Below are 26,636 nucleotides of genomic sequence, written 5' to 3' on the forward strand. Positions count from 1 at the left end.
TTGAAGGGAGCGATCCACGGTCCTTCCTTGGCGAGGCTAGCGCTTGGATATCCGAGTCACGGCACCAAATTGTCGTGGAAAAGAATTACACTGCTACATTTTAGAGTTGGATCGGGTGCAGCTTTAATTGTGACACACACAATCACATAACCATAGCTATGGGGAATACTATAGCCATAGGGAAAACCCAGGTGGCTATAGGGAAGTCAAGCAGCATGTCTGGATGCTGGGCAAATGTACTTCAACTGGCTAACAGATACAAAAGACTTAAATAGGGGTTGCTTAGGTTTGTTTACATGTTGATCGTATAGTGGAATTCATTAACAGTTTATACTTAACAGAAAAGACAATCATAATGCACAGTGGGGCACACCAGACGCCCTCACAGGAATGCCCAATGAGTCACTTGAGTATACAATGTAGTTTTCAGGGACCCTGGTTAACTCCTGAAGATGGGTGGTGACACAATACTTGTTCAAATGCTACTTTGTATGGAGTAAGTTTCTATGGGGCCAGTAAGACACGGGGGGGCAGGTACTGGTACTTATCAAAACAGGTGAAGTCTGTTCAGACTTCAATAAGGCTTAAGGCTCATAACAGAGACTTGCCTCTCGGGTGTGGTGCAGAGACCTCTTGTGGGGTTTTAACATCTTTATCCTAATTTCAGTTGAGGCATTCTGTTAATGGCTTAACCTGGGCCTTCTGTTTCAGTTTCAGGCTACAACTTCAGGGCAGGCCTTCTATGACCAGTTTCAGACCAGGCATTCTAGTAATCAATTTTATGATTAATTCTTTGATTCCACACTATGTTAGCTCCCTGACACACCAGTGTATCTGCCCTCCCAGTCCAAACTCGGGCTCTGCCAGTCCAAACCTTGCCAATGCCTAGGGTTTGGATGTGCCTTGCTCTTTAGATTAAAGTTTGGCATATAAACGCTGATTTGTGTGTGTTTTATGCTGAGATGATATGTGTGTTTCTCATTAATGTGATTGCTGCAGCTTTTTCAATTCAATAAATTGACTGGTAAAATACACACACACATACACAGAGCTCTGGGTCCTCTCTGTAAGTCTTGTCCACTACAAGTCGCTCCTAGCTGGGCAGCTGATTCCTCACCTTTGCATCTTTGTCACTCGGAGAAGTGTCAGCAGAAGCTGGCCTGCTGCGGTCCTGACCCCCCGAGCTGACGTACTTCCCGTGGGGAGCTTGTATCTGGGCCTGTGGAAGACAACAATGTCCCCTTCCTCCACAAAGGTACCTGCCCTGGTCCTTGCTACTAGTGCTGAGCTGTGCATGATGGACAGCTGGGGAGACCTTCACAGGCTCTGCCCACAGCCTAGGCTGCGCCCACTGATGAGCCCCAAAAGAGGCCCTGTAGATGGTGCAGATCGTGCCTTCTTGTGCACTTCGATCAGCAGTGAAACAGTGAACGTTGATGTGCCATTGTTAGGCTTCTGTGTTAACAGCCGCCCAAATTGCAGTTCACCCGTCGGAGGGCAGGATCTCAGGCTGTCTGCAGGCTCAGGCAGATTGCATAGGCTAAGCATCGGTCACACATTGATGAGTATCTGTGCCAGGGCAGCAGATGTGATTCTTGTGTTAGAGGACAGCTGTGATTTCAGAGCACGGGATGGCAGTGCCCAGAGGAAAGTGCCAACTTGCCAGTGTGGAAGAACCCAAACCCAGGAGTCCTTACTTACAAGTTCATTGCTCAGCGGATAGTCCTGAATTAGCCAAACAACAAATTTAACAAAGTCAAAGTTTATTATTTACGTAAAGAAGGTGGTCCCTTCTAAAGTAAGGAACAACGCTTGCTTCCAAAAAACTGACCGTATTTATAGGGTGGTATAAACAAGTTTTTACACATCACAGTTTCCATGGTCATACATACTAAAAAGTATTATCTAGGAATTTTCTAACTGAATACTTGCAACTTTCCTTATCTAAGTTACAAGGTCTTTCTCTGCATTCCATCTCTACTAGCGTCTAGACTTCTTAACTATTTCATTACTTCAAAACATTCTAAGATTAAATAACTGCTAAAAGAACATTTTCTATCTCAGGCTTTTACAGCCATTTCTAAAATCAGTTCTCAGCAAAAAACAGAGATCCCATCTTGTTTTCCCTTCACACCAGGCTGGCGCAGTCTGGCCCTTTGTGGGTAGCTGATGTGAAGGAGAGACCAAGGGCTGGGTGAAATTTGCCCTTAGGAGGAATGGGAGATTGGGTGCGGGAGGGCAGGAGAGGAATCCTTCATTTTAAAAATGTGTCAGAAATTTTATGTCTGAAAAGTCACATCTCACTCCAGGCAATGACCTGACGCTTTCCAATCCCAACACCACAGCCCTCACCACCCCATCACTCCTTGCAGCTCAGCCCATCTGCTGAGCCCAACACTGACCTGGCTTTGGGTGGGACCCACTGGGGAGAAGTGCGGGGCGAGTGCCAGGTATTGCTGTGGACCTGCCTGATGCATGGCTGTATGTGAATACCGACAGGATGGCTTAGTGGCCAGATCAAGGGCCTGGGACCCAGGAAACCTGGGTCCTATTCCCAGCACTGCCACTGACTTGCTGGATGACTTGCCATCCCTGCACCTCAGTTTCCCCATGTGTAAAATGGAAATAATGCTACCAACCTCCTTTTTAAAATGCTTTGCAATCCAGTGCGAAAAGAGGTAGGTGGTGGTATTATTAACGTGGGCTCTGGGCTCCTTGGAGGCAAAAGGCTTTATAGACACATTGTTGCTATCGGGGAAGCACCTGTCTCCTGAATGTAAGGTCAGGTTGTGCCCTGGTGCCTGGCTCCATCTGCTGAGGCCGTGTGTGGGTTTAGAATGTATCACTTGTCGTCCTCTAGTGGTGGGTCTGCAGGAGGCTAACAGCCTGTTACCGCTGACAGCTAATGGATCGACTACTAGACGCTGCACTTCCAGGACTGGCGGGCACCTCATCACCACGCCTTTCCCATGGGTCTGGCACATGATGGAGGAAAAGGAGAACCTGCATCCCCCAACTGTCTAGAACCTCTGCAAGAGCCTGGCTGCCTACCTGTGGCTGTTGTCGTGGAAAAGAATCACACTGCTACATTTTAGAGTTGGATCGGGTGCAGCTTTAATTGTGACACACACAATCACATAACCATAGCTATGGGGAATACTATAGCCATAGGGAAAACCCAGGTGGCTATAGGGAAGTCAAGCAGCATGTCTGGATGCTGGGCAAATGTACTTCAACTGGCTAACAGATACAAAAGACTTATATAGGGGTTGCTTAGGTTCATTTACATGTTGATCGTATAGTGGGATTGGATTAACAGTTTATACTTAACAAGGTAGACAATCACAATGCATAGTGGGCACACCAGACGCCCTCCCAGAGACGCCCAATGAGTCACTTGAGTATACAATGGTGTGAGTCTCTGTGGGGCCGGTAAGACAAAGGGACAAGTACTGGTACTTATCAAACAGGTGAAGTCTGTTCACAGACTTCAATAAGATTTAAGGCTCAACAGAGAACTTGCTTCTCGGGTGTGGTTCAGAGACCTCTTGTGGGATTTTAACATCTTTATCCTAATTTCAGTTGAGGCATTCTGTTAATGGTTTAGCCTGGGCCTTCTATTTCAGTTTCAGGCTACAACTTCAGGCCAGGCCTTTCATGACCAGTTTCAGGCCAAGCATTCTATTAATAAATGTAATGCTTATTTCTTTGATTCCACACTGTGAATATCCAAAGCATCTCCCAACAAGGGAACCAGCCCCTCCCTGGGCCTCACAGGATCTTTCTCCCCTCCTGGTACTAGTTCAGTGGGGCCAATGGCCAAAACACCCTAGGGACTGTTGCAACGCAGTACCTGATATGTCCACCTCTCGCCCCCACCTACCCACCTGGTGCATCACGACCTGACCTTATTAGGCCATTAGCTCACTCCTGCTGAAACTGACCTTATTAGGCAATTTCCTCGCTCCTCCTGAAACTGACCAGGTGACTGGGAGCAGCTGGCTACCTGACCAGTAGCACAGCCTCCCTAACGGTCGGCTCACCTCCCAGCCAAAGGTTTGCCCTGATTCAAATGTCTCCCCTCCAATCAGGAGTAACCTTGACCACCTGAAGTGATTAGTTTAAAGCCAGGGCATGCCCCAGGCTCCAGAGAGAACTCACCATCTGCTAGACACACCAGCTGCCCTGTTTTTTCCCTCTCCCACTCCGGACTCCGAGCCTGAATGTGTAAGCCTGCTCTGTGTTGCTACTTAGCTTCAGGGGTGATGTTGCAACTTTCCCTCCTGGGACTGGTAAGATCCTAACCTTCTTTCTCTTTCAGTTTCTGTTTTAAATCTGCTCTGAAAGCAGAAGCTGCCCCCCCCACTGCTAACCTTCTCCCTCTTTCAGTTTCTGTTTTAAATCTGCTCTGAAAGCAGAAGCTGCCCCCCCCATTGCTAACTCTCTTTCCCTTTCAGTTTCTGTTTTAAACCTACTCTGAAAGCAGAAGCCACCCCTCTCTCTCATTGCTAACCCTCTCTCTCATTTAGTTTCTGTTTTAAACCCCATTTGCCCCTTTGCAGTTGACTGCCCGTGTGACTCCCCACCCCCCCCTTTCTGTGCCTTGTAATTAACTCATTGTCTGTGAAATCTCTATGTGAGAGCATTCCCTCCTGTAGTTACCTGCTTCTGCCTCTGTGCTTTTCAGTTGTCTGTGTAACACCTTTCTGTTTCCTACAAGCAACTAGTCCTGTAGTTAATTGCTTCTACCTCTGTGCTTTTCAGTTAAGTCTGTGTAACACCTTTCTGTTTCCTACAAGCAACTAGTTGTCTATGTAGCATAGTGGTAAGTGTCCCTGTCTACCATGTGGAAGACCAGGGTATGATTCCTGGTCAAGGAACCACTGTCTGGTTAATATTAGTTTAGGTCTTTGTAGTTAGTTGCCTGTTTAATACTTTCTTATATCAGTTTGTTTTGTGCTTAATTGTTTTTATGTCCTTTTATAACTAGTTAAACCTATATTACTCCTGTGTTTATAATTAAACTCATTTATTTCCAATCGATTCATTATTGACTCTGGGGGATCTTTTACCTGTCGGAACAGGGACCAGGCAAGGCTTGTGACTTAGGGGGCCCAGGCTGTGGCAGCCCCATAGTGGTTGGGGGAGCTGTTACGATGCTGCTGTCCCAAGAGGAGGATGTGCTGAGAGTCTGTCAAGGCCAGGGTCGGGAGGCTGCAGCGAGGCTGAGGCTGGCTCAGGACTGAAACCTCTCGTTTTAGCCCCTTGAGGTCTTCGAAGAGGCTGATGTCCATGGGCTGGGCCTTCCTGGGCTTTCACACGCCCTCTGGATCTCCAACCAACTGCTGACTGGGCTCTGTGGCTCAAGCCACCACTGGGGCCTGGACAACCTCCTCCCAGCAGGTGGCCCGGATCCCAGCTGCCACGCCCCCCTGGGCCAAGGCTCAGAGGCATGAATAACGGGTGAATTGAGGCTGTGCCAGGGGCAGGACACCAGGGGTTGTGGGGGGGGGGGGGTCCTGGCCTGTGCTCTCCACAGCAGTCTGTAGCACAGCCTCCAGGTGCTGGCCCACCAGGGTTTGCTCCTGTTTACCTGGCCCATCCACACCTGGCACTGGGCCACCAGCCTTGCCCAGGGGCATCTCCACAGAAAATCTCGTAACGAAGAGCTGCCCCATCAGTGTTGCTGCCCAGTCCCATAGCGCTCCTTTATGCCGGGCAGCTCCAGGTGCTGTGGGGCTGGGGCGCTGTGGCTGGCATGGCTGTTCCCTCCACTCCGGCCCCCTCCTGCCAGTCTCCAGCCCTCCAGGTGGGGCTGCCCCAGCTCCCTTGCCTCTTCCTTTAACTCAGGGCTGCTGGGTGGATGCTGTGGTATGACCCGTGCCCAGGGTAGCCAACTGATAATGCCAAGGTCAGGGCAGGCTGCAAAAGGAGAGCAGATTCTCCCCACGCTGGTGGGTGACACTAAAGCCCGGCTTCCCAACCAGCCACGAACTGCTTCTGATTACCCCACGCTGGATATCACGAAGCCAGTCCACAAATGCCCACAACCCCCTTCACTGCATTTCAGCTCCAGGCTCCCAAATCAGCACCAGGTCCAGCAAAGAGACCAGTTACTTAAACTCTCTGCTCTTTGCTAAAAAGGTTCCCTCTGACCCCAAGGGGTCAGCCACAGCACCAGATCAATATAAGTTTGGATCTTACCTAAAATACCACGCTAGCAGCCAATCCTTTAGTAACTAAACTAAAGGTTTATTGTACAAAGAAAGAAATAAACCATGAGAGAAATATTAAAGGGTTAAAGTGAATCACAGATATACAAATGATTAAAAGTCCATATACTTCAGGTTTCTGGAAGAATTGTGGAGTCGCAGGCTTGTATAGTCCCTCTGGTTCACATCCAGTGCTTGGATGGGTCTAAGTCCTTCGGTTCAGTTGCAAGATGAATAGATCCAGAGGTAGGTGTGTGTCTGCAGCTGGATGGGAGCAAAGACAAAATGGTTTCTCTGGCTTGATCTTATATACGCTCTGTCTTTTGGCCATGTGGCCTGTGAGCTTTGCTGGAGCTAAAATGGAGTCCAGAGTCACATGGGCCAATCCTGGTGATTCTTCAGGTGTGCCTGGGGTCCAGTCACGTAAGCAGGTTCTGGTGACTCATTGGTGATGCTGGCTTCTTTCTCTGGGCCCCTCGCACCTGGGAAGGCCTTAATGGGCCATTACGCTGGCCATTGTTCTGCAGCCATCCTATCTGGGGTGTTGCCCAGGCAGCACAATTGAAACACAGATATCTCAAATACATCTATAACTTCCCTTTCACATATTACACATGGACGTAAGTAATATTCTCTTACTTAGCATATCATAACCTTCCTAACCACACCTGACATGACATATCCCACATGGATTATGATGATTCTGCCATGCTGATGTCACACAATATAACAGCTCCCCCCCCCAAACCAGCCCGCATGACAGATGCAGCGCCCCTTGGCTTCTCTCCACTCCTCTGTCTGGCTTGAGAAGCAGCACGGTCTGGTGGGCAGAGCACTGGACTGCAGCCCTTGGGTCTCTTCCTCACTCTGCCACTGAGCTCAGGCAAGACCCTTTCCCTCCCTGGGCCTCCCTTTCCTTTCCTACCTGTTGTCTAGTGAGTATGAGTTCTTTATAGCAGAGACTGTGTGTTTCACGTTGTGTGTGTCCAGCATCTTGTGCAACGGGGCTTCTTAGTGCCAATCTAATAGACCGCAATCATACCCTCTGAGCTCTCCAAGCCCATCCCAATGGCTCGGGGGAGCCGGAGGGGAAAGGTAGGTTATGATTAAATGGGAGATGAAATGATTCACTGCGTTTTAATTTTTCATGTGCTAGAAATTAGTTTATTTTTCACTGCTCAGTAGCTTCCAAACAACCAAGAGCTAAGCCACAAAGGTGCTGGGTTAAAAGCAAATTGCACTCAAATTAAAAAATCCTTTGTGGGACTCTACAAACTACCCAAAGGCTCCTTCCCAGACACCTGCTGTCTGAGGATCAAAACATTTTGCCCCTCCTTTAGTGAGAAAGCATGACGTGAATGTATTGTAAGGGCGCGGTGAAAGGGGCTAGGTCTAAAAGCTGTCAGAGCCAGACCCTTTGCCTGGAAAGGTAGAGCTACATTTCAGCGTTTGGGGACACCGGGCTTCCATTTGTGTGGTGTGGTTAAGAGCAACAAATTTCCAGGGGATTCCAGAAATTTTAGTTGCAGATTGAAGGGTGGGGGCTGGGAAGGAGGAGGGATGATTTCACTTCGGAATTGATAACTGCCCAGATTTTAAAAATGAGAACTGACATTTCCAAAGCTGCCCAGGGAGTTGTAGGGCCGCTGGCCACTGATTTCGGCAGAGGATTGGATCCAAACCCCTTCTGGATCCTTTGAAATCTTCAGCCAGGATGGGTGTCAAACACGGCAGCGCTGATTTGCCTGCATAGGGCAGCAGCTAGATTCTAGGCCCTGGCATTTGCCAGAGGGAGCAGCTGGTAGAGGCAGGTGATGCCCAGCCGCCATTGGAAATCTGAGTCCTGGGGGAAGGGCAGCAGAGCCCAGGTTAGTCGGGAGCGTAACCCCCAACTATCACATCCCTGCTCTCCAGGCCCCAGGAGGGCAGCAGGTAGGCAAGAAGCACGAGACTGCCCCCTGCTGCAGGGCAGAGGGGCTGGGTGAGCAGGCAGAAGCCGTGGGCAGGGTTAGCCCAGGGCACAGGGGCTGCTCGGTGGCTGCAGGGACTCAGGCTTTTAATCTGGGCATTTGCTGGCCCTGTAGAGACTGGTGCCAGGCCCACGCTGTGGTGCCCCTTCAGGGCGTAGCTGCAGCTCAGGGAGCCCCTGCATCAGGCCCTGCTGCTGGCGGCATTGCTGGGGACTCTGTCTGCAGGACACAGCAGCCCCATGTTTATCTCACCCTGGCCTCTCTCTGCTGCTCAGGAGATGTGACCGGGGCTTGAATAAACCACCCCCACCCCATCTACAGACACTCTCGATTAGCCACGTCAATGTCACGTCCCCCCATGTAGCATTTGGTCATTGCATTCCCCCCACACCACTGCATTTGCTTAGCCAAGGGCCCTCCCCCTGTCCCACCACCCTTTCCTGACCCCGTGTCCCAGCCTGGTGCCAGGCGGAGGGGGAAGCTTGACAGGGATGGAGCCCAGAGGGATGGTGGTAAGGCCAGCTGTATTTAGACCACAGCCCCGGGTGGAAGGTCAGCAGGAGAGAGCAGCTGTGGACAAGAGTCCTGCACAAAGGATTCCCAGCTCCCTGTGGGGCCTAGCTGGAGGAATCTGTATAGAAGGGGCCCACCTACTGGAGAAAATGCCTGGGGAGCTGAATCCCAGCGACTTATGGTGCCAGCCTTGGCATGAGCCCCAGGGGATGCTGAGAGCCATTGAGTCAAACTGCAAATCCTGTATTTAATGGAAACCACTTCAATCCAAGGGGTGCAGCACCTGTGATGGGCCCCATTGGGCTCCAGCCTGGGCCCACATAGATCTGCCATCCTCACCTATCAGAAGCTAGAGGCAGAGAGCAGCATGAGACCCCCACAGGCACATCAGCCACACCTTCCCCTCCTCATCACACTCCGCAGCTCCCGCAGGGTCATTGCTGAACTTGGCCAGGTTTGAACCTGGGCCCATGGCAGCCAGAAGCGCAACCATCTGTCACAGAGCTAAAGATGCACTGAGGAAACTTTAGCAGAGCTTTTGATACAGTCTCCCACAGTATTCTTATCAGCAAGTTAAAGAAGCCCGGGTTGAATGAATGGACTATAAAATGGATAGAAAACTGGCTAGATCATCGGGCTCAACGGGTAGCGATCAATGGCTCCATGTCTAGCTGGCAGCCGGTAACAAGCGGAGTGCCCGAGAGGTTGCTGGGGCCGATTTTGTTCAACATCTTCATTAATGATCTGGAGGATGGATGGATTGCACACTCAGCACATTTGCAGATGACACTAAGCTGGGGGGAGTGGTAGATACCCTGGAAGGTAGGGATAGGATACAGAGTGACCTAGACAAATTAGAGAATTGGGCCAAAAGAAATCTAATGAGGTTCAACAAGGACAAGTGCAGAGTCCTGCACTTAGGATGGAAGAATCCCATGCACAGCTACAGACTGGGGACCAACAAGCTAGGTAGCAGTTCTGCAGAATAGGACCTGGGGGTTACAGTGGACAAGAAATTGGATATGAGTCAGCAATGTGCCCTGGTTGCCAAGAAGGCTAATGGCATATTGGGCTGCATTAGTAGGAGCACTGCCAGCAGATCGTGGGAAGTAATTATTCCCCTCTATTTGGCAGTGGTGAGGCCGTATTTGGAGTATTGTGTCCAGTTTTGGGCATCCCACTACAGGAAGGATGTGGACAAACTGAAGAGTCCAGAGGAGGGCAACAAAAATGATCAGGGGGCTGGAGCACAAGACTTATGAGGAGAGGCTGAGGGAACTAAGCTTGTTTAGTCTGCAGAAGAGAAGAATGAGGGGGATTTGATAGCAGCCTTTAACTACCTGAAAGGGGGTTCCAGGGAGGATGGGGCTAGGCTGTTCTCAGTGGTGGCAGATGACAGAACTAGGAGCAATGGTCTCAAGCTGCAGTGCGGGAGGTCTAGGTTGGATATTAGGAAAAGTTTTCTCACTACGAGAGTGGTGAAGCACTGGAATGGGTTACCTAGGGAGGTGGTGGAATCTCCATCCTTAGAGGTTTTTAAGGCCCAGCTTGACAAAGCCCTGGCTCGGATGATTTAGTTGGGGTTGGTCCTGCTGTGAGCAGGGGGTTGGACTAGATGACCTCCTGAGGTCCCTTCCAACTCTTATCTTCTATTATTCTATGAAACAGATTGTAACAGGATGCAAACTCACTGTTCAGCCATTAGGCGACACTGCGTGTAACACCTCTTACTGAAGCAGCCCTGGGCACCATCTGGACACAGCTGGCAGTTGAGCGAGAGCTGTAGCCAGCTCAGATCTGGGGCAGGAGAACAACGCATGGACCTTCTGCCAAGCAGGAAAGTTCCAGATGAGTTTCCAGCCCCCAACGTCACAATCTCAAAAGGTTTCATGGAGCAAAATACCTGGCCAGTTTTTCGTTCAGGGGCATCAGCCTGGCCCCCGTCAAATGCATCAATCAAGTCAGCACGGGGCTGTGTCACATATGAGCAGGGTATCGGCTGAGTGTGTGGCACAATCCAGGGGCTCCCTTTGGCCCTCCATCACCACCACAAGCTCCATCACTGCCCCCTTCCCATCTCCCCACTCTTCAGGGACTTCCTCAGTCTGCTCAGTTTGCTCCTGCCAGGGACTCTGTGCCCCCCATCCCCCTCCAAGGTAGGCAGGGTTGGCAGAACTGGCATGGGCTGAGGGTGCAAATGCAACTCTGCACCCCCATGTCTTCTATCTGCTGCCCTCAATGTCTCATGGTGGTGAGAGCAGGACTCAGAGGAGGGGCTGGAGTAGCCACCCCTGGGAAACAAGTTTGCAGCCCAGCCTGGTCCCGTCTTCCAGACGCCGCGGGTCCTGTCGGGGGGAGGGGCAGTAGCACATGTGGCAGCTGCTGGGGCGGGATGGTCAATGGGACAGGGCCCCAGCATTTGGGCGGGGGAGGGGCATACAACATGATAGCTGCTCAGGAACTGCCTGAGGAACAGCAAGAGCAACTCCTGGGTTGGCCCTTCCCAGCCTGGACCTGGTTCACACCGCACCAAGTCTCAGTACCTCCCCTGGCTCCCTCTCATCCCCCCTGTTCACCGGGCACTTCCACCCTCCCACGGAAAGGGTTCTGTATACCATCAGTTTCCCCCTCCCACACAGCTAGGGCTCTGGGTTCAACCCTCCCCAATTCCCTCTTTTTGGCCAAAAATATTAAACATAAAAGTCGATTCTGTTCTGTGGATGATTCCCCACCCCCCAGCGAGTGTGGTCTCTGCTGCCCCCCTGTGACTGCTTGGGGGCAGTGGCTCCAAATCAGCCCGAGCTGTGGGCGGGACCCGGCCCAACTCTAACCTGCTCATTTGTAGCCAATGTCATGCCAGCATTTGCTGTTGCTGTCGCTGTGGAAGTTCTGGGTGCCCTTGATCCTCGGGATGGAGCCCGTTGTCCCAGCAACGGGAAGGTCAGAATCTCTGCCCCTGAACAAAGGCTCATGTGCACAATCAGCCTGTGGAACTCGCTGCCACTGGATGTCACTGAGGCCAAGTGCAGGCTCCAGCAAAGGATCAGAGGTTTCTGTGGAGAATGACAATAGCCAGCGTTACAATGGGTGGGACTGGATGGGCTCCTGCCCCAGAGCTTCGGGCAGCCGCTTGCTGATGGTAACAAAGAGGAAATTCTCCTGCGGTCAGATTATTCTACCATGGGTAACTAGGGGTGTCTCACGTCTCCCTCTGGAGCATCTGGCACTAGCCACTACTGGAGACACTGGGGCAGACGGGTCCTGCTCTGACCCAGGGGTGATTTCTAGGCTGCAGGGACATTTCCAGCAGGCCTTGGTGGGAGCTGGGGACAAACTAGTGTTGTTACTGCTCCCCCCCACTCCGCTGCCCCTGCTCCCTCCCCTCTGCTCTCCCGGCCCCCTAACCTCAGCTCGCTGCCCCTCTGGATGCTGGAACGGTCTGGCTCTTGGTTGCCCATGGGGCAGTTTGGCTGGAGCTAGGCTGGCTGGGACATGGCCTAGGCGGGAGGTGTGCAACTCTCTGGGATCGGCTCCACGTGGGCAGGACCAGGGGCCTCCTCCCTTGTGCCGATGAACACTAGGGTTCTGAGGATGATGCAGCCCTGACATGGAGGGACGGGCTGGACAGGAGCCGACAGGCATCTCTGGCTCTGCAGGGACACATCCAGGCCAGGAGATGGCATTAATTTCCCACTCCTGAGTTTCTGCCCCCTCGGTTCTCAGCTCCATCAGAGATTCCCAAGCCCCATCCCCTCCCCCAGCCCCGGGGGATCCAAACTCACTGAGTGCCATGGGGCAGAGCGCTGAGAGCCACGCGACCAGCTTCAGCATCTTCCTCCTCCTCTTGCTTGGCCCTGTGGGGACACGCACCCATCACAGCCGGCTTGCCACACCTGGGAGAGGGCACTGCCAGGCTGGAGCCAAACACCCCTTAGAGCCCTTGCGCAGCAGAACTTCCTGCACTCAGGCTGCCCTGGGTTCCAAGCCCAAGGGCAGCATCCCAGCCCTGCCCAGATCCCTGTTCGCGCAGAGCTCCCTGGTCCCCAGGGCAGCCCCTTGAGCAGCAGGCTCGGCAGTGGCCCTGGCTGTACTGACAGCACCTGCCCAGCAGGGGGCTGCGGGAAGAGCCATGCTGTGGGGGCAGAGCTGGTCAATGGAGACCAGAGCCCAGTGGGAGTGCAGAGGGGGCTGGCATCTGCCCACCGGGAATCCTGCGGAGCCGGGAGGAGAGTGAGCAGAATGGGCATCTTCTCCAGCATGGTCTGGTCTGAGGTGGGCGGCCCCGTGGGGCTGGGCTCTTTGGGCATTGGGGAGCTGTGGGAAAAACAGAAAAGGGCGTCAGAGACAGAGAGAGATGCCACCCCCGCCAACAGGAGATGTGAATCCTGGAGGGGGACGGGACTATGGGGTGGAAGTTGTGTCTGTGGCGGAAGGGATGGTGGTCTGTATGGGGGTTTGTGGGGCATGGGAATTTGGGGGACTGTGTTTGTGGGATGAGCAGAGGGTCTGAGTGTGTGTAGGATTTGGGGAGGGCTTTGAGGGTGGCAGAATCCCTGGTGGGGTAGGGGGTTCCCTATGAGGGATAGAGAAGAGATCCTGGCTGGGGGGAATGGCAGACGGGGTGTTTGTGGGAGGAGGTGCTGTGGCTGAGTGGGTCTGGAAGAGGGGAGTCTATGAAGCTGGAAGAGGGGTTCCCAAGTGAGGCAGGGTGTCCCTGGTTGGGGGGCTCTATAGAGTGAAGGGGGGGTCCCATGGGGGACTAGGGATCCTTGCTGGGGGATCCCATGGGGTCTCTGGGGTGGAGGGTGGGTACAGTGGGAGCTTAGGGGAACATATGCAGGTAGAAGGGGATCCTGTGCGAGGCTGGAGAATCTATGGGGTGAGGGGCAGTCCCATTGGAGAGTTGGGAGTTCTGTAGGGTCCAAGGGAGTCCCATGGGGGGTTGGGCGGTCTATGGGGTGGAGGGGTCCCATAGGGTTCTGGGTGGGCCCATGGGGAGGAAGCGGGGGTCCCGTGGGGGGCTGGGTGGTCTATGGAGTGGAAGGGTCCCGTGGGGGGCTGGGTGAACCCATGGAAAGGAAGTGGGAGTCCCGGGGGGGAGGGGAGGGGCTGGGTGGGTCTACGGGGTGGAAGGCAGCATCCTCGGAGATTCTAGAACCCGCCGTGCGTCGCGGCCGCCACGTGTTGGGGCGGGGCCTAGGGGGCGGGGTTTAGCGAGTGGGCGGGGGTCGCAGACAATCCCTGCTGGGCTGTGCCGCGCCCACTAGCCAGACGCACAGCTGCTGTGTAGCAAGGGTTGGGGAAGTGCTAGTCTGGCTTTTTTCTGCTGGGGAGGCCAGGATCGGGCCCCCCAGGGTATGAGGAGAAGGATCGGGGCCCTTGGGAATGGGTTGGGCCCTTATCTCACAGCATTGGGGATCCAGGGTGGAGGGGGGTAATTGCACCCCAGCCCCCTCTGCAAACGGGCGCCCCCCCCCGGGAATCTCACCCAGAACCCCCCTCCCCACTCACACACCCACAGCCTGGGGTCTCTGGGGTATCGCAGAGGGAGGGGACGCCAGGCTGTCTGGGGAGAGGTGCCACGGACTTGGGGTGACCTGTGGTTGGGCTCTGGAGGGAGTGGATCTGGGAACCGGGGTGGGGAGAATGGTTCGAGCGGATCTGGGGTGTCAGGATAGAGCAGGGTTCGAGAAGCGTTGGGGGTGGGTCTCTCCAGGAAGAATGAGGGGCAGCAGGAAGGTCAGGATCGCGGGGACGGAGCTAAATTCTTAGTAAACCCAGGATTTGGGGGGGGGGGGGGGGCAGATTATCCCAACCCCGCCATCCATCCATCCAGAGCCTCCACAAACTAAATGGGACAATATTTCACTGTGGATAAGAGCCCCATCACACCGCCTAATAAGCCCCCTGCCCCGCTCCTTGCAGCACAGCAACCCCACTGGGGCATCAGGGTCAGACCCCATGACTCGAGTTCCGAGGGGCTACAGCCATACAAATGGTTAATGATACAAATGCATTCATTTCAAATATTTACAAATAACTCCCTTTGGCAGGGGGATTTATCTGAAAACATTCCTGCCCTGGAGCCTGTTTACACTGAAATCAGCAGGAGTGTGGCTCTGATAATGTAGGCACTATTGCCCCCTGTAGCATGGAAGTAGATATGTTTTAGTATGTGTCATGTTCCCTATAGTGCTCAGAATGATGGGGATTCTCCCTAAGTCCCAGGCACTAGTAGCTGGATTCTTTCCCAGATCTTGCTATGAAATTCCCAGGCAGATCCCTCCCGTCACACCCCACAGTCCCCTGCCAGTTTTCCCACATACATTGAAGAATGAGGGAGAAGGAGGTTTAGATTCCCTGGCATATCTCTATCCCTTGGGCTCTGTGCTGGGGCTGGCAGCAATGGGGCTGGTTAATGCCTGTGGGGTGGGTGATGGGGGTGCCTGCCCTACTAGGAATGGGGCAGAGAACCTAAAAATTAATTGAACACAGCTATTCAGATGAAAACAACCTGGGGCTGAATTGCAGCCTGTGCTCCTGAAAGGGAAAGGCACCATGTCTTGCCCCTCTGAGCCAGCCAGCCAGCCCCCCTACCCTTGGGCCAGATGAGATCTGGCGCCCCGTAGAGGGGAAAGCCTCATATCCCATTTCCAGCTCCCCGAAACACCTAAGTTACCGTACAGCTTTGCCCAAGCCAGGGTACCACTAGGACAGCAGTATTCAAAGTTTTTGAGTTAAAATTTTGGGTTGCGCCTCCCCCAAAATACACAAAAATAGACACATGTAAAAGTATGCTTGAAAGCCTACTCATAAACCTAACAGAGATCTTAATACAGCTTTAATTAAATTACCTACACCTATAAGTCGCTGCTCACCCCTCGAATGTTCCTCCATGCCACCTGGGAGCATGCGGCACAGTTTGAAAACCTCTACACTAGGAGACATGCCGTCATTAGGGATCTCAGGGGATGTCTCCTCCTGGTGTTGGGAATGAGCGGTGAGATGTGCAACTCCTAGTACCGTCTACTCCTTCCTCAGGAGGATGAGGCTGGTCTCTCGGATAGAAGTGCTTGCTGGAATATCATTAAAATGCCTCGCTGTTCACAGTTACAGAGAGACTGAAACAGCAACTGCTATTTATAAAGATTAAAAAAAAAATATTATAGGCACAGGGGCAGATCTTTATCTGATGTACACTGGCGTGACTCTGTTGACTTTGATGCCACTGTGCTGATTTATACCAGGTGAGGATCTGACTCATTTAGTAAATATCTAGCTGTAAAGGCAAAGTTCTCAGTTATATTGGTGTAAATCCAGAGTAACTCCACTGATTTCTATGGAGTTACTCCAGGTTGACACCAACATCAGAACAGAATTGGGCTCTAAAGGTACTATTATAGCTGCTCACTGGAGTTTTCTTAAGAGCAAAGTATCGAAAGAAAAAGGCTTTTTAGAAGAGATCAGGAAAGAGAAGACATGCTTACAGATGAAAGGGTCTTATTTCAAGAAGGTTATGTTAGAAATGAAGTTCAGCTGCCAAGTTAATAATGCCATGCTTTATGACCAGGCAAAGCTTCCATTTCTATTAGCCTTGTCCCACAGTAATCGTAAATGCCAAAGTATTGGCATGGAAGTTCCTTTTATTCTGTCCTCACTTGTGTAGCTAAGAACTTTAATTATTAAAAGTTAAATAATTTTTAAAATGTAATTTGCTTTTCAGTATTTATATTTCTTTTTCTGCTTTTACTTTAGCTTGGAGAATTAAGACCGATCACGGTGCTTTCATGTTTGTTTTCATAATTAATATTTTATTTCCATTTAAATTCGTATGAGTAATTCCTCCAGTGTGTAGTCCCATTGAGCTCAGTGTTACTTCTCACATGAGTGAAGTATTTGCAGGACTCGGACCATTTATTTTGTGCTCAGTGAATATTGAAAAGTTCAGTAGAATGGAACTTGCCTCCAAAAATAAAAAAGTAATATCTGTATGATACTTATTTTAGGTTCTGTGAAAGAAAGGACTACTTAAATATATGGAGACATTTACGTCTCGGACTCCCATTTAAAGCAGATTCCATCAAATAAAACCAGCAGCAGCATGGTGAGTTCACATTAAATGACACTTAAATTGAATTGGACATTCAACTGGCTTTGCTTAAAAAATATATTGATGTGAACCCCAATAAAAAATTCCTTTGCCCTTTTCCTTATGTAAAAATCCCCTGCTGTTTGTCCTTGTGAGTAGTTTTGAGTTTAATATATTAGGTACGTATTATATAAAACAATAACAAAGTTATTGTGCAGGGCCACTGAACACTTATTTGAAAAGCCATTTGTTTGACTTTTCAAAATAATTTATTTGAAAAGTATCACAAATTTCATCATGTAAATTATTCTAATAATGTGTAAAATGTAACTAGATGTGATTGAGAACAGCTCTCACTAACGGTTGCTAAAACCATCCTGTTTTTCTTATCCTTTTGTAGAATGAGAATGCTTGTGATGACATGTGCAACAGTGTCTGATTTAGTGACTTGGGCACACATTCATGGAACTATATGCAGTGAAATCCCAGGCTTGGACATGGTACAGAATATGGGACATCCCTCCGGGGACAATTCTGTTTTGTGGGTATGTGAATCTGGACATGCATGTCACTGGCACTGTGAGGCATTACACTTCAGAATCAGAGAAGAAAAACGAAGCTGCAGAATGGAAAAAGAGGTCCAGAAGCTATGATTCCTGGTGAATGGAACATAATTTAAGTGAAAAGAGATCTAGGGTAGCCTCACCTTTTGAGAAGAAGAAAGGTGACTCCCTTAACATGGGATTGTGTAGCAGATCCCCCGAGGTAATGCAGAGGAAAGAGGATATAAAATTAGGGCCTGCAAAATATGCTCTGAGGGTTGAGGCAGAAGCACCCCCAGAGCCGGTGGAGGAGACAGCCAGGGAGGGGAGGGTTGCAGACAATGGCGGGGCCGTGGCAGGGAGGGTGACCCGCACCCCAGGAGGCATTGCCTTCCGGGTGGGGCCCTTGCCCTTTTTTGTGCCCTGGCCCTTCCTGCCAGTCGAGGAAGCTCGGGCAGCAGCGGTGGAGGTCCCCCCTGTGGCTGCCGCTGCCGGTGTCCCGGTGGGGGTGGTGGTGGCAGCAGGAGCAGCAGTCAGGGCGGTAGCTGGAGGGATAAGGGGGGAGCAGGCTGGGGGGAAGGGACAGGGGCCACCAAAGGGGCCACTTGATCCATTGGAGGGGGATGGGTGGGAGTAGGCACCTCCTGTGTCTTTGTAGGGGGTTGTCTGGCCCTCCCTGTCAGTCTGGGAGGGAGGCCACACTCGCTCACTACCCTGCTTCGGCAGGGGTAGTCCCAGCTCGGGGCTGGGGAACAGTCCCCGAGCTTTAACTAGTTCAAAGTTCCCCGGCGGGGAAGCCAACAGTTCAAAGTTCCCCGGGCGGGGCAGCACACAGTCTAAAGGCCACCGGGGTGGTCAGGGAAGGGGTAGGGGGACGCAGACCCACCCGACTCCACTGCGTCCCAGCCCAGGTCCCTAGGTGTGGCTGAGGGGTATGCCACGGGGTCCGCAGGGTATGCCACGGGGTCAGTGGGGTCCCAACCACAACACGCTAAGTCACCATCCGGCTTCCCGGTCCCCGGACCGTGTGGCCCCTCCCCTGGGCTCCTTCCTTCCCCCTGTCGCTCAGGTACCTGGGGTCCTGGTGTCCAGTCACCCTCGTCGGTGTAGATTCCCTGGGGCAGGTTGTAGAACCTTTCAATCTTGTCCGGGGCCGTCAGCGCGGGGCAGTTCCTCCAGATCTGGCCCAATCAGGGCCCACAACTTGCTGTCGTCCTCTTGCCCTTCCAGGGGCAGCTCCTCCAGGTCTGGTCCCCATAGGACCACCTCCTCCACGTCTGCGTCGGGCAACTCCTCCAGATCCTCGCCCCTCAGGATCTCCGGGTCCGACGGGGCGGGTGGATCCGGGGTTACTGCTGGGCCCCAGGCTTCGCGCTGCTCCTTCACCTGCACCCGGACGCCGGCCCTGGTCAGCTTCCCTGGGTACCTGGTCTCAGTCGGCTCACCTGGGTACCAGGCCGCAGGCAGCCCTGGAGGACCAGGAGAGACGTCCTTCCCCTCTGGGATTTGGGTGCTAGCCTTTCTTTTGTACTTCCTGTCCCGCCCCCTCGCTTCCAGGCTGGCAGACAGGCAGTCTCTGACTCCACCCCCACAGGCCCGGTCTGGTGTTCCCTGTCAGTCTGGGACAGAGGCCACACCCCCTCACTACAGTCTTACATAGGACACTGCTATTAATACACCCCAGAATTATATTAACCTTTTTCACAACTGCATCACATTGTTAACTCTCATTGAATCTGTGATTCATTATAGCCCTGAGATTCTTTTCAGCAGTACCACAATATAGACAGTTATTCCACATTTTGTAGTTGTGCATTTAATTTTTCTTCCTAAGTGTAGTATGTTGCACTTGTCTTTATTGAATTTCATCTTGTTGGTTTCAGACCAAGTCTCCGGTTTGTCAAGGTTGTTTGGAATTCTAATCCTGTCCTCCAAAGTGCTTGCAACCCCTCCCAGCTTGGTGTCACCCACAAATTTTATAAACATACTCTCCACTCCATTCTACAAGTCATTATTGAAAATAATGGATGCAGGACTGACCCCTATGGGCTCTCACTTAGATGCATCTTCCCAGTTTGTCAACAAACCATTCGTAACTATTCTTTGAGTATGATCTTTCAACTGGTTTTAGACCCCTTTATAGTAATTTAATCTAGACCACATTTCCTTGGTTATGAGAATGTCATATGGGAAGGTGTCAAAAAGCCTTACTAAAATCAAGATATGTCATGTCTACAGCTTCTCCCCTATCTACAAGGCCAGCAACCTTGTAAAAGAAGGAAATTCAGTTGATTTGGCATGATTTGTTCTTGACAAATCCATGTTACCCTATTATCGTCTAGGTGCTTACAAGATGATTGTTTAATAATTTGTTCCAGTGTCTTTCCAAGTATCAAAATTAGGTTGATTGGGGTATAATTCCCCGGGTCTTCTTTGTTTTCCTTTTTAAAGATGCATCCTATGTTTACCCTTCTCCAGTTATCTGGGATCCATTACTCATTCTCCAAAGATAATTGCTAATGATTCCAAGATTGCTTGATCCAAGATAGTTCCTTAAATACTCTAAGATGAATTTCATTGGGCCCTATTGACTCAAATACATCTAATTTATCTAAATACTTTTAACCTTTTATTTCCCTATTTTGGTTTGTGTTCCTTTCCCCTTCTTGTTAATATTAATTGTGTTAAGTAGCTGGTCACCATTTACTTTTTTAGTGAGGCCTGAAGCAAATTAGGCATTAAATACCTCTGTCTTCTTGATGTCATCTGTTATTAGCTCTCCTTTCCTTCTAAGTAGAGGACCTACACTTCCTTCATCTTTCTCTTGACCATGATGTGTTTATAGACCCTCTTTTTATTGCCTTTTATGTCTGATTTTGTCCCTACATTTGTATGTTACTCTTTTGTACTCATTCTTAGCAATTCATTTCCACTTTTTGTAGCATTCCTTTTTCTTTTTTCAGGTCACTAACTCTTACTATTCTTCCTATCTTTCCTATGCATCAGGATAGTTTGCTGTTATGACTTTAATATTGTCTCTTTAAGAAACTGCCACCTCTCCTGAACTCTTTTTTCCCTTACCTTTTCTTCCCGTGGGATCTTACCTACCAGTTGTCTGAGTTTCTTAATATTACTGCATGTATCTCCATTTCTTATGCTGTGTTGGAAAGAGACATTGGTTGTACTCTCTTATCTTATTAGCAAAATTTCATGACAATCCCATTTTGAAAAATCACCATGAAAAAGCCTACATGAACTAGTGAATATAGAAAAAAAACCCACAAAAGGCCAAATTTCTTCTGTATTGGCCCAATACGCAGATTATATCAAATAAATAGGTAGCTAGAATAGATTACAGTTATGGTATATTCTACCTGCTCCAAAATGTTATGGTAAAAATATAAGAAAATAAATTATATAAAGGTATGGGCCACATGTACCTCTATTCATTAAATACTGATTATTGGACTTACTGTTCAAGAGGTTACTACGTGGCTTGTTTTGAAAAAACAGACAAGATCTGTAAATGTCCAGTGAGGGCCTGATCCAACTGCCATTGACATCAGCAGGAGTTGGATTAATATTTCTTGGAGATGAACTATATTATCAGAGTCACAATCTTTACAGTTACAGACACAAATTCCAGGAGTTAAGTACATGTAAGGGCTGGAGGATCTTGCGGGTTTGATTTTTTTGTGTGGGAGGCTATTTGGTTTTGTTTGGTTGTATAATTTTAAAAAATGTGATTCAATATACAATACATGGAGAAATACTACAACAACAAACACCTTTTGTGGTGGTTAAAAACAAATCACCATTTGAAAATCAGTGCAGAAAGAATATTTATTTTCATTTACAAAAAGTAAAACGTTTTCACAGCCCTTAACAATACCATATATCAAAACAGTTATTGGTATATAATACAAATATGTCCTAATGGGGCTTTTTCTATTTAATATTGGCAAGACTGGAAATGCAGAGTTGGCCTGTGTTTAAATCAAGACCAATCAATCAGTAACTTGGTGCATGTTGAGAAAGGAAAACAGTTGCCATATCCAACATAATTCTTCTCAGATCAGATTTCTCTTTCTAGGCTTGATATTTAAACCCTTTTAAAGATTCTCTTGGCTTCAACTCCTTCGTATATGTAAGTCTGAAAGAGATTAATGAAGAGGAAAAGGCTGTTATCATTGACCATTTCCACTGAGATTTATTTTACAGATCCCATTGAGAGAGTATTTTTTATCTATCACAGGTTTACAACCTAAGGGCTCAATCGAGCTATCACTACATCAGTAACCCTCAATCATGTGAGTAGTTCCATCAAAATCAGAGAAAGATTACAGCTCTGGACTATGGACTTTTAAAATCTTCAGACCCAGACCTGCCCTCCCTTACTTTGACCTAGTCTATACTAAAAAGTTAAGTCAGTCTGGCTACATTGCTCAGGAGTGTGAAAGATCCACACTTCTGCTGTAGACAGTTGTAAGTTGACATAAGAATTCTTCCATTAACTTAGCTACCGCCACTCAGAGAGGTGGATTATCTACGCTGACTGGAGAACCCCTGGGGAAGTGTCTTAAATGAAGTGCTGCAGTGGTACCATTTCAGCACTGCAGCTGTGCTGCTGTAGCGTTTCAAGTGTGGACAAGACCTTAATTCAACCTTCAAGTTTAAGGCTGGATCCTCAAGGGAGGATGGAAGTCTTATGATTAAGACACTGGACTAGATCTCAAGATATCAGAGTTCAGTTTGCAGCTCTGCCATAGATATCCTGTATGATTTGGGATAAGTAATTTAATATAACTGTGCCTCAACTCCCCATCTCTAAAATATGGGGATACTACTACCCTTCTACCTCACAGGAGCATTAACTGTTGTGAGGAATTCAGATCCTACAGTGAGAAGGGCCTTATTAGACAAAACTGTTCAGGGTTTCAGGACCTTTGGTCAGAAGGAGCATGGACTCAGCAATGGGCTCCTTTAGACATAGCTCCAGCTGCACTGACATAATTGAAATGAATGCAGGTGGGTAGGAAAATATAAAGATTAGAGTAGGTCAAAAAAGTTCAAAATTTGCAATTCAATGTTTTTTTAATTTCAAAATTTTAATTCGGAACAAAAATAGGATAAAAAAAAGTTAATGAATATACTTCCCATTTCCGTGCAGCTTTAACAGAGGGCTCAGTTCTTTATAGTTTGATGCTGTGCATAAAGGAAAAAAATGGACTGATCACTTATTAGCTCACCTGAATCAATTCATCTCCTATGATTTCTCTGCATGCTTGGAGCTCTTTCCCATTATCTTTCCGGTTGAATTTTCCCACAAGCTTGTTTCCTTCCATGTCCCAAGTACCCTACAATGTAAAAATAAAAAGTCCAAGGCATTCATGACAAAGTTGACCCTATATGTGTATTTTCTGGCTGTTAAAAGATTGCCAAAGAAAAAAAGGGTAAAGAAACTGAATATCAGTTCTTTGCCTCCATTGCCCTCTTGTTAAATTTCCAGACAAACACCTGCATGCTTTCTTCCATGCTTGCCAATGTGCTTGTGGTTTGCCTCCCATACACTTCCATGAAGCTACCTCATTATCAAAGCTGTTTTGCCATGAGGCATACATAAAACTTGACAACAGTTAAACTGTTGGTGTGCTCACACCACTGCCTATTGTGCTGACCAATATTGTCTCATTGTTTCCTTGTATTCCTCCACTTATTTGTATCCATCTGTTGTCTCTTGTATTATAGTAAGATTGTAAGCCCTTTGGGATGGGGAACATATTTTTGTTCTGTGTTTGTACAGCCTCTAGCATGATGGGGCCCTGGTCCATGACTAAGGTTCCTAGCTGCTACAATAATACAAATAATAAATAAATAAATAAATAAATACAATATTTATTAGGTTGATACAATTCTTCTTTCCACAAAGCTCAGGGCCCATACACATCATTAAATGAATACAATTTGCCTCTTTCTCTGACATAGAAAGAATAGCCTCTCACAAATAACCAATTCCTATTCATTCTCTATCACCCCCTGCTACTGACTGACTCTCCCTACTTCTCAGACAAATGTCAGAGAGACAGTGGTGTTTCTCACAGAGTCAAAAGACCCATGCTTCACCAGACCAGCTCAGGCAGTTAATTGTAGAATTATGGGCCCTGTAAGAAGGCCCTGCCTACAACCCTATCATGTTTAAAGCTAGGTGATGAAATCTTGGCTCAAATGGAGTCAATGACAAAACTCTACTTGACCTCAGTGGTGCCAGCATTTCACCTAGGGCCTTTCTGCTCAAGCCCGCTAGCTGATTTCAGCTGCTATGATGATTTGTGTGGCAGGAGATTGTCTCTCATGCAGCCAGTCCCAAGCCACACTGAATTTCTTAGAGTAACATCAACACTTTGAAATTGCTCACAGAAGTAAACAGGAAGCCAGTGCAACTACTAAAGAGCAGATGTAATATGTTCCTGTTAGCTCACGCCATGTTGGCTCAAACCGCATTGTTCATAGTGTGGGATTCGATCTTTATATAGAGCAAGTGAATAAATGTTTCCTTGCTCAGTCTTTTTAGGCATTAGGCCAAATTCTGCTCTCTGCTACATGGGTTCACATTCTCTAGACAGAGTCAAATTTAAAATAAAATATCCCATGATAACTTTGTTAAATATAGGTTTATCACATGGAAGTGGATTTCTTACACTTAGTTCAGTCCCATCAGCCAGGCTGTATTCAAAATTGACTCCAAGCATGAATACTATTTCTATGGTGCGGAAAGAACTTGCTTCCTTGATAGTGAATTTGTTTCCTTCCTGCTGAATAGTGATCTTCAGGTTGTCATGGGCTCCTAGCTTTCTCTTCACTACGTTAATACCTAGAAAAACAATTGGACATCAACAACTTAAATTACAGCATCAGATTTGTATCTTTTCCAATGACCTTTTTGGGCAAGTGAATTTAATAAATTATGGGCCTTATTGAAGCTTTCTGGTCCAGGTGCTTCACCTTCACCTTGTGTAGCCATTTTCACTTGTGCAAAGTTGGTGCACAACACTGCCAAAGAGACTGCTCATGTTTCACACCACTTCGCAGAGGTTTTAAATAACTACCCAAGTGCAAGGCAGTGGGGCATCAGTCCCTTTGTTCCACTGGTCATGTATGCAGAACTTTTTTTCTTTTTCTGTTTTAGTTCCAGGTTCCTAATCTTTCAGTCTTGTGCCTTGTGTTTGTGTGTGCACTTTGACTTGGCTGTAAGTGCCAAACTCATTGCAGGCATAAGTGAGTTTGACTTCAGTGGGATTTGTGTCTCCTTTGTTTTCCAGAGCTCTTAAACTCATCAGAAATTAATTAAAAATCACAAAACATAAGTGATTATAGTCTTCCCTGTGTCTAAAACTGTAAATGAAAATTCCTATTCACCCTTCCAGACATTGAAGCCCATCAGGCATAACACTCTCAAAAGCAGCTTCTAAGCTGGAGTGCCCAGTTTTAGGCATCTAAATTACAGCTCTTTACCACTCGATACGTTACCTGTAGAATTTTACATTTCAATGAATATTTCTGCAGTAATCTGCCTTGCTCTCGTTCTGAACCTTATGAAAAAGTCCTATAGAATTTAATAGGGATGGAACCAAATTCAGTCTATAGGAAATAAACGGTCTTGCCCACATGCTCAGGATCTAACTGATCACCATAGTTGGGGTCAGGAAGGAATTTTCCCCCAGGGCAGAGTGGCTGAGACCCTGGGGATTTTTCGCCTTCCTTTCGCCCGGGTCACTTGCAGGTTTAAACTAGTGCAAATGGTGAATTCTTTGTAACTTGAAGTTTTTAAACTGTGATTTGAGGACTTCAGTAACTCAGCCAGAGGTTCTATTTCAGGAGTGGGTGAAGTTCTGTGTCCTACAATGTGCAGGAGGTCAGACTAGATAATCACGATGGTCCCTTCTGACCTTAAAGTCTATGAGTTTGAGATTCTCTAGAAATTAGTCTAAAACCTGTAGATTTTAAAAGAGAATGATCTTTCTATGTATTTTTAAACCAACTTATAAAATGTAATAGAAAATCAAATCCTTACTATAGAATTAAACAGAAAGGCTATCATTTTTTAAAATTCTGTAAGATCTTTCCATAATGAGAGAAAATTTCAGTGAAGTGGGAAAAATTTTCTGTTATGCCAGTGTAAATCAGGAGTCGTTCCACTGGCATTAATAAAGTTACTCCAGAGGTCAGAATCTGCCCCAGTGACTTGATGCTGTCTCTTTCTACAGAGGAAAAAAAAAAGAGTATTCCAAAAGAAAATACCAGGCAGTCAGCAAGTGGGCAGGTGAGCAGAAAGGCAGCATCAGACAACCAGCAAGTGGAAAGGGTAGCTGAAAGACAGTTAACAGGAGGAGGAGGGCAGCACCAGGAATAAATGATTGCTCTTAGACAATAATGAGGCACTGGAAAAGTAAAGCTTACCCATCTGCTCCATGAACTTTTCATAGTTTTCACTTCTGTCTACTTTCCAGTTGCCGTCAAATGCCATTTTTCTGACTGAAGGGGGAATTTGCTTGAGGCAGCTGCTAGTCAACCTGAGATGTAGCTCAGCTTTGCAAAGGGAATTTATGATCTGGCTTATCTTCACAGGATGATGTGGCTGGCTAAAGCTCAGATTATCATGTGACTTCTTCAAGGTCAAGTTATTGGATGTTCAAGTGACCTGTCTTTTCTCCCCCTCTCGTCAAACCCTTCCTCCCCCAAACTATGAAATGCTTGAATAAACTGTTTCAAGGATATAATAATTAGTATGTTCACTTTACATATGACATTACAATGGTGGTGATAATTGGCAAGGCAAGGATTGAAGGCAAATTGAAGGCAAGAATCTGACAGTGTCTTTTGAAAATATATTATTGAGATTGTCTGTCCCTTCAATGTATGACAGCTTATGCTTCCAAGAGTGTCTTTCTGTTACTGAATAAAATAAATCAAACATTTACCTAACCAGTCAAACGCAAACATTCACTCAGCCTTGCAATACAGGTTGTGATAGAAGACTATTCTTCTAAGGAAGAGTTTTGGAGAGCTATTTATTGAGTGCATGGTAATTACTTACTCCTTAATAGTTTCCTGTGCTGTGCTTGTGAACATTGCCATGACCTTCCTTGGTTGTGTCCCCTGCTGTACCGTCTAGTCTTAAATTCTGAGCAATATCTACAAGTTTAGCAGCCACATCTCACATTTATACTAATCTGTTTTGGAAGGAAGTTAGCCAGGGAAGAGACGATTAATGCCATCCTCAATAATATCAGCTGCTGACCTCCCAGAGATG

At 48.2% G+C, this 26,636-nt stretch overlaps 2 protein-coding genes across 7 annotated transcripts; both read right to left on the minus strand.

The window, feature by feature from the left end:
* Positions 1-6,254: 6,254 nt before the first annotated feature.
* On the minus strand, positions 6,255-18,735 carry LOC137153607 (uncharacterized). Of its 6 annotated transcripts, none has more exons than XM_067549192.1 (7): positions 18,400-18,735; positions 15,574-15,831; positions 12,899-13,009; positions 12,478-12,549; positions 12,101-12,345; positions 11,527-11,748; positions 6,255-6,476 (listed from the first exon to the last, which is right to left on the minus strand). In XM_067549192.1, exons 2-7 carry the CDS (start codon positions 15,641-15,643, stop codon positions 6,432-6,434), a joined length of 765 nt encoding a protein of 254 aa, XP_067405293.1. In that variant the 5' UTR covers positions 15,644-15,831; positions 18,400-18,735; the 3' UTR covers positions 6,255-6,431. The 6 variants fall into 6 exon arrangements, with proteins under 6 accessions (XP_067405293.1, XP_067405279.1, XP_067405318.1 ...); XM_067549178.1 differs by having other exon boundaries at positions 6,255-6,748; XM_067549217.1 differs by lacking the exon at positions 12,101-12,345.
* A 2,527-nt stretch (positions 18,736-21,262) lies between these two features.
* On the minus strand, positions 21,263-25,895 carry FABP2 (fatty acid binding protein 2). Its single transcript, XM_067549227.1, has 4 exons — positions 25,784-25,895; positions 24,025-24,197; positions 22,576-22,683; positions 21,263-21,479 (listed from the first exon to the last, which is right to left on the minus strand). Exons 1-4 carry the CDS (start codon positions 25,848-25,850, stop codon positions 21,429-21,431), a joined length of 399 nt encoding a protein of 132 aa, XP_067405328.1. The 5' UTR covers positions 25,851-25,895; the 3' UTR covers positions 21,263-21,428.
* Between the last annotated feature and the right edge of the window lie 741 nt (positions 25,896-26,636).

Source organism: Emydura macquarii, unplaced genomic scaffold (assembly GCF_026122565.2).
Source record: "Emydura macquarii macquarii isolate MOO-44397 ecotype Brisbane River unplaced genomic scaffold, CSIRO-AGI_Emac_v2 contig_267, whole genome shotgun sequence".
NCBI lineage: Eukaryota > Metazoa > Chordata > Testudines > Chelidae > Emydura > Emydura macquarii.